This window comes from Peromyscus eremicus, chromosome 8a, assembly GCF_949786415.1.
Source record: "Peromyscus eremicus chromosome 8a, PerEre_H2_v1, whole genome shotgun sequence".
Classification (NCBI taxonomy): Eukaryota; Metazoa; Chordata; class Mammalia; order Rodentia; family Cricetidae; genus Peromyscus; species Peromyscus eremicus.
The window spans coordinates 3362885-3375563 of record NC_081423.1 but is presented as its reverse complement, the minus strand read 5'-3'; the positions used below and the strand labels follow the sequence as shown (position 1 = coordinate 3375563).

Sequence of the window (12679 nt, the reverse complement as noted above, 5' to 3'; positions counted from 1 at the left end):
CTGACCCAGCTGAAGAGATAGGGAGCAATCACATTGACTGGACTGGTTCACTTCAGCTTTCAGCAAGTTCAGAGCTCACAGCTCTTTCCCTGATCCCTGGATGGTGTCTGTCAGCCAAATGGAAATCTGTTGAGACAGATATAGACTAGGGACGGAAGTAAATGTTTAGGAACATAAAGGAAAATCTTACATTTGGAAGTTTCAGGCCTATAGTCCTGGTAGTTGGGGGAGGGGAGGAGTCCCAAGATCAGAGGACAGAGAGATCCCATCCACAGGCATAGGCAGGTGGGGAAACTTAAGCTAGAGTCTGTTTGACCTGTGATAGATGGATCCAAGTTTTACCATTCCCTCGGTTCCTGAGCTTACATAAATTTTTTAGTTTACAAAGAGAGATAGAAGTTTTAGATATATTAGCATTACCACTGTTTGTAATCTGTACTTGTCTTAGTTAGGCTTTTATTACTGTGAAGAGACATTATGACCATGGCAACTCTTATAAAGGAAAACATTTAATTGAGTCTGGTTTACAGTTTAGAGGTTTAGTCCATTATCATCATGGTGGGAAGCATGCCGGCATGCAGGAAGACATGGTACTGGAGAAGGAGCTGAGAGCTCTACATCTGGATCCACAGGAAGCTGGAAAAAACTGTGAACCACTAAGCCTGACTTGAGCTTCTAAAACCTCAAAGCCCATCTCCACAGTGAGACACTTCCTCCAACAAAGTCACACCTACTTCAACAAGGCCATACCTTCTAATACTGCCACTCCCTATGGGCCTATGGGGGCAATTTTTATTCAAACCAAGAAAGCACTGAGATCCATATTGTGGAAAAAGTACCTTATAGGTGTTTGTAAAACAGCTGGACTAGTCAGTGCTTTACCAAGCTTATCGGAACTTCATTAATGTTAAAACTCTGAACTTTTTGAAATCTTAGTATAACAATAGCACAAGAGGGAAGAAATCTGAAACATTCTCCATTTCTGATATGTCTTAAATAATTTTCTTAGACCCTCAGAATTTACATAAACTTAAAACCTTTTTCTTTCTATATAATCATTTGCCATAAGACATAAGTGGTTGATTACTGAGAGCAGTCTTTGCAAAGCAAGTTCCTCTTTATCTTTTAATATGAAGCATATTAGCAAGGCAAATCTGTCTGCCTTTCTCAGTAAGGACCCAGTAGATCTGAAAAAGCAAGGGGCCCAGTTTTTATATATGAAATGAATTGACAAGATAGCTGCACTCCTGGGGAAGAAACTGGTTGCCTGTTGCTGCCAAGCTGACAAAGCTAGTTAGTTTAGCCGTCAATGCTATCAGAGATCTGAGAAGGATAAATTATAGCAGGGAGTATAATCCAAATGGCCTATGTATCAGTTAAAATGACAGAGACTTATCCATTACCTAGATGGTTATCCTAGGTTCCTATGGTCTTGATGGCTTTGTTGGGGATCCTAAGGCAGTATCAAGTCTTTGGCCACCAGGTCCAGGAGACCTGAGAGACTTTTCCTGTGGAGGAGGAATATGGGGGACTGATCTTATTTTGTCTAGGCAAAGTGGGGCAACCAATTCTCCAGTGTCTTGCTTGTTTACAGTTTGGGTAGTGTCTTAGGGTTTCTGTTGCTGTGAAGAGATAGTATGACCATAAAGCACCTTGGGGAGGAAAGGGTTTATTCAGCTTATACTCCAACATTGCTCTTCATCACTGAAGGAAGTCAGGACAGGTACTCAAATAGGGCAGGAACCTGGAGGCAGGAGCTGATGCAGAGGCCGGGGAAGGGTGCTGCTTACTGGCTTACTTCCCCTGGCTTGCTCAGCCTGTGTTCTTACAGAACCCAGGACCAGCAGCCCAGGGATGGCACTACCCACCATTGGCTGGGCCCTCTCCCTTTGATCACTAATTGAGAAAATGCCTTACAGCTGGATCTCATGGAATCATTTCTTCAACTGATTTCTTCAATCATTTCTCCTTCCTCTCTGATGACTTTACCTTGTTTCAAGTTGACACACAAAACCAGTCAGTACATGTAGGGTCTTGATGGCAGTTGAGGCACTGGGGAAGTTATGCCCTGTGGTAAGCATTTCCACAATCCAGGTGGAGTCATTGTTGTGACCCATCATCTTCTTTGGAGACTTTGGGGTCACCACTAGGAGCTGGGGTTTCTCTGTCTGTTACGGTAACCTTTTTTTCATTTAACATTTTAAATGCAATAGTCAGCATAGACTTTAGATGAGGAAAGACATTCTCTAAGCCAGTGCTTCTTAACCTTCCTAATGCTGTGACCCTTCAACACAGTTCCTTATGCTGTGGTGACCCCCAACCATTGAGTCGTTCTCATTGCTATTTTACAGCTGCAGTTTTGCCACTGTTACTAATCACAGTGAAAACATCCGACATGCAGATGGCTGTAATTGGATTTTTCTTTGGGCTGCCAGCTCACAAATAACAACATGGAGACTTAATAATTATGAAAGCTCAGCCTTAGCTTAGGCCTGTTCTCAATTATGTCTTATAACATAAATTAACCCATTTATATTAATCTACATTCTGCCATGTGGCATTACCTCTCTCCATCTCATACCTCCTGTTTCCTCTCCATCTCTTGCTGGCACCTACCTTTTTTCTTCTCAGAGTTCTTTCTCTCCCTGGAAATCCTGCCTATTCTCTTCCAGCCTAGCTATTGGCCATTTAGCTCTTTATTAAACCAAATCAGAAGGTGCCTTGGCAAGGACACATCTTCACAGTGTAAACAGTGTTCTACAACATTTTCCCTTTTTGTCTAAATTAAAAGAAAAGGTTTTAACTCTTAACACCATAAAACTATATGCAATAAGAACAATTATCAAGTAAGGATTACATTTACAATGTCCAGTACATTTGTATTTGGGAAATTCAGAGAAAGTACTATATTGTTTATCCTATCTTAGTGAGTCCAAAGTTTTATACCTAAACCACTTTCTATCATAACTTGTATTACCATCCAAAAATATCTTTTTAGACCTTAAGACATTTTCCTAGATAAACAACTTAAGCTTTTGTTTTTCAACCTTATAAGCTTTACATCTCATATATAAGTTTCTTTTCTGAATTTGGTAACAAGGAAAACTGTAAAACTATAACTATTCCTTAACCCCATCAGAGACCCACAAAAGGTATAATATTACCTGAGTGAACAGGAAGTGCAGAACAAACAACTTCTAAAACTATAGAAATGACAGAAACAGCTGCCTGGACAGTTACCCAAGTTCCTCTGTAATGCTGGAGGCATGCATCTTTGGCCTGCAGGCTTAGAATATCTGACAGACTTTTTGTGAAATTCAGAATTCAATCCTCATGGGTCTTCTCCACATCTGTGTTTATTTTGGGTGATGGGAGAATAATGGTAGTGTAACTTGCTGGGCCCTCAGATCAAGACACTACTCAGACTTCCTTTGTGGTATCTTCTTTGAATACTCAAATATTATCTCACTCTAAAGGCTAATGAAGTCATCTTGACATGACAATAAACAATTCAAATCAGATGTTGTATCGTTACTTTTCAGCAGGATGTATAACAGGCCTCATGGGGGTAAGTGGTATCTAACCCAATCATGGCTTCCCTCACTGTGCACACGAGTCCTCATGCTTTACAGATGCATTGGACACAGTGTAGCTCAGTTGTCTGTTCTGTGAAGGTTTTGTGTGGGGTCTTCTTACCTTCAGTGGAATTTTGATGTCTATAGGACTCTGTTGTTGATTAGTTTCAGGTGCCACATTTGTGGCTGTGGGCTGATGAGAAAAGTGTGGCATACTGGGACTCAGTTTTGATGTTATTTTGCACAAAAAAGTAAAGTGTCTGACATGCTTGCTTAGCTGCAGGAGCTAAACCAGACCAGCAGGAGAAGGTAACCTGACTAGAGTCTATGAGAAATCCTCATGGCTGTTTAGAGTCTGCCCCTGGCCTTGAAGGTCTAAAAGTCTATTTCTGGACCAGCGAGATAGCTTCATGGGAGAAAATGCCTGCTGCCAAGCCTGGTGATCTGAGTTCAATACTCAGGACGCATGTGGTGATAATAGAGAGAACTGACTCTCCCAAATTGTCCTCTGACACCACTCATAGGAGCATGTCTGTGCACATGTGCGTGCATACGTGTACATCACTCCCACTTGCATGCCTGTGCCCACATGTACATACGCATGCTAAACAAAACAATTTTTTATTTTTTGAGAATTTTATACAATATATTGTGATTATATTCTTTCCCTTTCCCTAACTCTTCTCAAATCCTCCCCCACCTCCCTACCCACCCAACTTATGTTCTTTCTCTCTCTTAAAAAAGCACCAGAAACCAGAAACCAAACACACAACAAACAAAAAAACCAGCATGGAGTCCAACTTGAAAAAAACTATTTCCATGTCTCCTTTGCCCAGCATGGAATATTGCTGATTCTTCCTAAATACACTTTGGAGTCTGGGGGAAGACCCCGTGGATCAATGGCTGAGGTGGGGAGACATGTTGTAGGTTAGCAAGACACAACTTCCTAATGTGCAGAGGCTCCATGTTGGTGAGAGAGACACCCTAGGTCCAAAGGTATTTGGGGTGCCAGACCCTTGGGGGGTCATCAGCTACACATGTTGGATAGTTACCTGCGCTGAGCTCTGTCAGACATCTGCTTACAGCTCCAGGCCGGTGCTCGTTGAGGACCTCTGCCCTGCTCCTGCATTGCTGCTGTTAAAAAGTGGAGACATGCCATTGTCTCCTCCCTTACGAGTTAATCTGGTAGTGTGGACCAATGACCTGGTCAAGGGACCACCACTTGGAAGATAGGTTTGCCTTAAACCACGCTAAGGTGGCACAGTTCTTTAGTGAGATGATGTGCTTTTCCTTCCCAGCATTCCTGTCCCCAGCCAGTCTCTGCCAGAGCTCAGCCATGCCCCTTTGTAGGGTGGCCTGCTCTTTTTGAACTACTCAGAAAAGTGTCACCTTTACTCTTCTTTCTTTTCTGGTCTAAGCATGCTTCCTTACACCTTGGCTTCCTCCCTCTTTCTTTGTCTCCCTCGGCTGTGTGTCTGTCTGCAGCCACGTGTCTGGCCTACAGCAGGCTCAACTCAAGTGATTTGTCCTGTCTTCTCCTCCATTCTTTTCTGGGCAGCTGCTGAGATGAACAGCCTGCCCTCTCTCTGCTTTTTCTCTTACCCTCTAATATGATTATCTTCCCACTTCCCATTTGGTCCATCAATTCTTTTATTAATAAGACAAAGAAACCCAAGAGGGGCCCCTAATGTTTCCATTACTAATATCTTGGTTACTGTTTTAGTTTTGTTGTTTGTTTGTGTCTTTTTTGTGTGGCACTCTGCACTCCTCCCCCATGGCTCTGGGATGAGCTCAGCTCAGCGGGCTGGGCTGTGATGTGCCTCACATGCCCAGCCACTTCACCTGCCCTCTGCTGTTTTGGGACAGCTGTGGAGGCAGTCAGGCTAGCCTGAACTGGCTCTGTGTCCAAGGATGAGCTTGAACTCCTGATCCACTTGCTTTCACCTCCTGTGCTGGGATACAGGGGTACACCACCACTCCCAATGTGTCCCAACTTTTCTAAGTCTCATTTCAAAGTTCAGTGTTTGTATTTGTATGGAGTGAAATTCTGACTAACATAGCTTATAAGAGTTGAGCCTGTGTTTCCAAAACAGGGCTTTCTAGATCCACAGACTCACCATTATTAGTATTCTTAGCCTTATCGTACAAGAGGAGAGGTCTGGCCCCGCCACACTCCCCCACTTCCTCTATTTGAATTTTATTTTGTACTGTTTCTCTAGTAGTTACCTCAGTGTCTCTGAACAAGTCTGTGGCTACCTTTTGGCTATTCATTGTAAGCGCTGTTGGTTTCTCAGTGTGAAGAAGAGGGTCACTTTTGTTTTAACCCCCTCAGCTTTGTTCAACACACACTCACACCTGACCCCCAGCCTCGGCACAATCATGCCAGTTTTGTGACCTGCTTCTGTGGCTCTAAACGTGCTAAGCCGTCAGGTACATGGGCTTTTTCCCATGGGGCAGCTTGCTTTTCCTGGAGATTGTACCTGCTTTTTTCTCCTGCTTTGTTTTGTTTGGTGTTCTACATACTACATCATTCTTGAGTTCCACGGGCCTTCTCTACAGGGGCCTCCCCTGTATTTAAGCATTTCAGCTTCCTATCAGTTACTTCTTGAGGTAAGCTCTCCTTATGTCCCCTGCTGACTTTTTATACCTTCTCATTCCGCTTTTTATTTTGCCTTTAAAATAAGAGTTCGGGGGTCTGGAGAGATGGCTCCGTGGTTAAGAGCACTGGCTGCTCTTCCAGAGTGCCTGGGTTTAATTCCCAGCAACCACATGGAAGCTCACAACTGTCTGTAACTCCAGGATCCAACACCCTCACACAGACATACATACAGGTAAAACACTCATAAACTAAAAATAAATAAATTAAAAAAAATTAAAATAAGAGTTCAGAATACCACCACTACCACCACCACAACATCCACCTCCACCTCCTCCACCACCACCTTCACCACCACCACCTCTACCTCTACCACCACCACCTCCTCCACCACCACCACTACCACCACCTCCACCTCCACTACCACTTCCTCCACCTCCTCCACCACCACCACTATCATCTTCTCCTCCCCTCTCTTCTCCTGAAGTCTAGGTAACCCAAGCTTGCTTACAATGCAGCATTCTGCTGCTTCAGACTCTGGAGTGCTTGGATTGCAGCATGTACCATCATTCTTGGGTATTGGTTTTGAGACTGAGTTTATATTCTGTACAATCCTTTCATTATGCACAGTTCTTTTGCTTCTCTGTAATTCACTGAGTTGTAAACCCATCAGCACTGATTCTAGAACATGTTCATCCCTCTTCTGGATCAAACTGCATGCCCATTAGCAGTCATGCTTCCTTTCCCAGCTCCTGCGTGACTGTCTGTGGAAAGTTCCTGTGAATGGGCTCATTGTCTGTCTTCTTTCACCTAGTAGAGTGCTTTCAAGGCTTCTTCATGCTGCAGCATTGCTGCAGGCCGCAGGAAAATGTATGGAATCCAGCTACTGTCATGAAAGCTACTACTTGGCAAGGTCAAAGACTTTTCTGAAGGTCAAGCCATGGCGTAAAGAGTCTCGGTGATATTTTAGCTTTTGTATATATAGTAGCTGGTTCCTGAAATGATTTTCTTGTATGCTATGTATGCTTCCAAGAACTCCGAACAATGTATTTATCTGAAATACTTCTCAAGCATCCTAGGCCATAAAGGCAAACAGTCTCCTGACTTAAGGTAAACACCCTTCCGGAGACACTGCCTAGGGGACAGCTAGGTGCATAGCTTTGTTTCTTGTACAAATGAAGTTCAGACCCTCCCTCCTCTCACAGGCCAACTGACATTCCAGAGCATTTGACTCAGAAAAAAAGGGATTTTTTGCATACCAGATGCAGTGAAGGATTGAGTCAGAATTCCTAGCCCCGAGCAGAGTTGCCCCACCCAACCAGGAAGAGGCAAGGCAGAGTTTTTGCAGATTGTAGGTGAACTGAGTTGGCCGGAGGAAGGTAAGAGAGAAAAGAACGTAATGGATGGAGGGTCGGAGGATGAAGATGAGGTCGAGAGCAAAAGAGCTTAGTTAGAACCAGGACTATGAGAGGACAGGAAGGGAAGGGACAGAGAGGAGCTGAGTGCGAGGGCAGAGCTGAAGCTGTGTAGATAGAATTTTGTTTTAGAGGAATAAAGTGGACAGACATAAGAGCATGGTGTACTTAGATTCATTTCCCACAGAGTATTCCCACCATTAGTAGCGTCTCTTCTGGGCCCCTAGGAAGGAAACTAAGAGGCAGGACCTCAAAAGTTTCCAAAACAGCATGAACTAGCCTCTACTTTTTCTTGGCTGAGTAATATTCCTCCATCTGGAGAGCTGCTCTGCTTATCTGTTCATTGCTCGGTATTCATGGATAGTTTCTGCTGTTTGGATTTTTATAAGTGGTTCTCTGACTCACTGTTGTTTTAGATTCCTTTTATCTTAGCTTGTCTGTTTTATTCTTCCTAGATTTTCCTTCCTTAAGTGGGAGTAAGTCTTTGTGAGTTGTGTGTCTCATATGGTTTGCTTGGTATATGTTGGATTTAAATAATACTCGGCACTGGTTACCGTGAGAGAAAGGTCACGAGCCATGACAAACCCCAGTATCAGAGCTTTATTAGGAGGAGGAGGAGGGACAGAAGAGAGTAACCAGGACTTAGGGAGACACATGTACAGAAAGAGGGAGAGAGAGATAGTGAGAGAGGAGAGAGAGGAGGAGTCTGTGTCTGGCTTTTTAAGGATTCTGTGCACATGCACAGGTGGGCTTATGGAGCTACGCCAAGCCTGCGCCGATTGTGTGACCATCATGCCGTGCACTGATGACGTAATCGTAAGACCCCTTGCTTAGCTACCGAACTGCACATGTGCGGTCATGCAGCTGGAGGAACGGCAGAATCCAACAGTGTACACTCAGGACAGAGCTGACTTCCCTGAGCGTGTTGAGGGCGTCCTGCATGGTTTGCCAGTCTGCTATGTGGCTTTCATGAAGCCTTTTCAGTTTCTAGTTTCCTGTCCTGGAAACCCTCTGTCCTCTCCAGAGGCCTGCCCCCTTTTCCTGTTCTTCCTGGTCCCAAGGTGTTCTCTTTCCCTCCGTTGTGGTGGGTGCCCTTCGCTCTTCAGTTTTGATAGCTGTATCTGATAAATTGCTGAATTAGGCCTTTGAATTCCTATTTTCTGTTAGCTTCTCCTTTCTTTCTTCTTAGCAGTTCTGTGCTTCCATTTTCATCTTGGGGTCTCTGCCTCTGTTTTTGGAAATGTTCCCACCCCTTCCCCTTGTGGGCAGTGTTCCTCTCCTGCTATCATGGCCTCCTTTGAAAAGAACTCTTTTACCTTTTGTGGACATCGCTCTCTTCTTGTTTCATGTGAGTCTTCTCTTTGTCCCTGAGGATGTTGGTTATTTGGCTGGGAAGTTCCCAGAGTGAGGCTTTTTTTCTCTACAAGTCACACGTTTCTTTGTCCTAGGTGCTTGTTTCAAGGCAAGTCGATGTCTGGCTGTCTCCTTGGGGTTGGGCAGGATGCTAGAAAGCTGGTAGAAGCCTTGTGCATATTTATTTAGGTTTTGCTTTTTGGCAGGGCTCCCTGGCTGTACCATTCCTAGTGACAGCCCTGCCAGAGTCTCCTCAGGTTTTCCTCTTGAGCTTTTTGGATTCCCAGGAGGACCTATTCTGTCACCTTGCTTGGGAGATGTGTGACAGGTCTCTGCTGTTCAGGGAGCAAGTAGAGTCGAGGAGAGGAGTCTGGGACATCTCACAAGGTTCTTGTGGATTGACTTCACCTCCCTGTTTTCAGTAAGGCATCCTAACTTTCGACTCCACCCAGCTCTACAGTTGGCTTCTCCATAGAGCAGACCAGTGTTCCGACTGCAGCTCTCCCAGGACTTCTTGCCCTTGGCAGATTTCATTCCTGTTTGCCTCTCAGGCCAGTCTGTGTCTCGCTGGCAGTGTGCAATCTTTCATGAGTCGTTCTGTTCAAGTCAGTTACGTGTATCCAGGGCTGAAATCTACTAACTCCTTTGCTTGTCTGACTCTCAGCTACTATAATTTTTGTTGTTCCATTTCCTCTACAACTTTCTATTTTCTTTTGACCAAAAACAATTCATATTTTAATGGGATTTTAAAGGAAATGAATTTAACATGCTCCTTGAATCATCTTTTACTGGAATCTTTAAGTTTTCTTCAATACCTCAAGTGTTAGGTGTTACTGGTCACTCCCTGCAGTCGTTAAAATCAACTTAAAGTTTCAGAACGCAGGATGTTTCACTGTCACCGAAGGCCTTGTTTCTCCCATAGGCCACCCAGCTATGGTTGATGGCCACTTGGTTATTGGGCTGCCTGAAACTCAGCCATGGGTCACGTGAAGATGTATTGCTGTGTAGAAGAAATGTGTGGAAAATGTGGCTGTGTGGAGACAGCTAGATTTTCAGAGAGAGGATGTTTTAAGATGAAGTAAAAGAGAAAGTTACCATCAGAAAGTGTGTTTCCTTATTTACCCCTCAGGTAGAAAAGTCTATCCCTGGCTGCATTTGTGGATTATTTTTGCATACCTTGCACTGCTGGAGGCTGGCTCTGCAGTAGCCAGTAGGTTATGTGAAGCTTGAAGGGTCCCAGTGCTTGCATTGCAGTCCTGGAGGCCACTCCCTGCCACCTGGGGCTGCCTTAGGCCTTTCTTTTGACCTAATGTAATCCCATTTTGGTTAATAGGCATTCAGGGCTTGTGCCTCTTAGCATCTGCTGGAAGCAGAGCCTGGTCTACGTTTGTAAAGCGTGTCACTGGGCTTCTTCGTCCAGTGCTGCCCCCCTAGTTTGGTCTTGTTCTCTTAGTGTCTTTGGAGCTCCTGGCTCATTCTCAGTTTTTAATTATTTGGTCTTCAGTATAAAATAGGCACTCATGGGTGACCATGCCTTGTGTATCATGACCTGGGGGCCAGTATCCCATTGCATGCTCTTGCAGTGATTTGATGCAATGATTTCAGAGACTTTTCCCAAGACTGTTTAAGGCAGTGGTTCTCAACCTTTCATAGAGGTTGCATATCAGATATCCTGATTATTAGATATTTATATTATAGTTTATAACAGTAGCAATTACAGTTATGAAGTAACAACAAAATAATGTTAATGTTATGATGGGGGGGGTCACCACAACATGAGGATCTTTGTTAAAGGGTCGCAACATTAGAAAGGTTGAGAACCACTGCTCTAAGGAGCCTTTACATATGGTTCTGGTTTCTACTTCTCTATTAGTTGCTTTTCTGTTGCTGTGCTAAAACACCCTGACTAAAACACCTTAGGTAGCATTTAATTGGGTTTATGGTTTCAGAGAGATAAGAGTCCATGATGGCAGAGCAGAGCAGATCACACCTGGATCTGTAGTCAGGAGGCAGAGAGCACACTGGGAATGGCTTAAGCCTTTTGAAACCTCAAAGTCCATCCCCAATGACACACCTCCTGAAACAGGCCACACCTTTTAATCCTTCCCAAACAGTTGTAGCAGCAGGGGACCAAGTATTCAAACATAGGAGCCTGTGGGGGCCATTCTCATTCAAACCACCACAACCTGGGACCTAATACCCAGCACTGTTCCATAGCAAACTGTAGACAGGTACCACCTCCCAGAATAAGTTTGGCCAATACAAAAGATGTATACATGAGCCTGTATACTGCTGAGATGTTTCTACTTTCCCCCAAGGCTTTCAGGGCTGATGAGGCCACCCTTCAAACTCCTGTGTAGAACTCCAGTAACCCTTATATACCTTCAGGAGACTGTTTACTATCCCTTGCTTTGTTGTACTGCGTAAGGGTGTAGTGATGAAGTAATTACTAATTGTGATTTTTTTTTCCCTTATAAAGAGCTTTCTCACTGGAGAAATTGTGCATACACACACACACACACACACACACACACACACACACGTTCATAAATAGTAAATAAACACATGCATTAAAATGAGAGAGTAATTCTTGATGCATGTTAAGACACTTACCTGAGTGTCTTTCTTTTTTTAAAGTTGTCCCCAGTCTTTGGAACGTTGATGGAGAAGTTGCAGTCCCTGAACAGAAGCCTGGGGAAGTTGCTGAGGAGCTGGCGAGCTCCTATGAGAGGAAGCTCATTGAGGTAAGGCTGGCCCAGGTGGGTCCCATGTCCCCACTTCCTGAAGCTGTGGTTGTCCCTAATGCTGGCTGCTCTGGTATGATTGAGCTGAGGGCCTGCCTGCCAATGCAACCAGCCAGCACAAGATACAGAAAGATGAAACACAAAAAGATAAACTCAGAGCACTGGATGGAGAAGGGAAAGTCGGTTCTCTGAAAAGCATTACTCAGCTAGAAACACTTGGCACCTGTGGCAAGAAAATAGGAGCAGAAGTGTGAGTATGTAACACTAAAAGCGAAAGACCTCAGGGCTGCAGAGAAGGTCCAGTCAGAGTGCTGTGCGAGCCTGAAGACCCAGGGCTGCATCCTGGAACTCAGGTTAAAAAAAAAAAAGCTGGGTGTGGTGACGCACTCTTATAATCTGAGTACTATAGAGGCAAGGACAAGAAGACCAGGCTAGCCCAATTGATAAGCTCTAGGCCAATGAGAGAACCTGTCTCAAGAGGTGTATGTCATTTCTGAAGGTGTCATCCAAGGTTGTCCTCGGACTTCCACAAAATTAGCACATGTGTGTATACACACACAAGAAAAGACTCTAATCTCAGATGTACAAGATTCAGAGAGGAGCAAATCCTCATACAACCTCGTGCTGGTAAATGTTGTCAGATGTCGTTCATATTTAGTGGAAGATGAGCTGACTGCCAGAAGGGACCGGAGACAGTTGAAGAAAGACGTGAACGTAGTAAGAGGAATGGCTTCTAAGGAGGTGGCCGGCTGTCTGAGGACTCCACAGAGAGCCTTTGCTAGCTGTTACCTTGAAGAGTTTGCTCTTACCTGTGTCTTGGTTCAAGTGTGTGTCACCCTGATAGGAGCCTGACAAGCATAGCGTACAAAGGAAAGCGTGCCTGTGTGCCACTTAAGCACACACACAGATGCATTCTAGAGAGCTGTTACCGGTGGAATCCAGTCGCATCTTAGAACAGTGCTCACAGAAGCGCGTACCTAGAGTCCTGGTGACTCA

The 12679-nt window shown here is 44.4% G+C and overlaps 1 protein-coding gene across 1 annotated transcript in view; it reads left to right on the top strand.

Annotated features, from left to right (window-relative positions):
• The window catches only part of Snx29 (sorting nexin 29), a 477564-nt gene that overhangs the window by 262556 nt on the left and 202329 nt on the right, over positions 1–12679 (top strand). The window contains exon 15 of the mRNA XM_059269973.1: positions 11577–11683. Coding sequence (XP_059125956.1) covers positions 11577–11683 — 107 coding nt within the window. The remainder of the gene's footprint in view (positions 1–11576; positions 11684–12679) is intronic.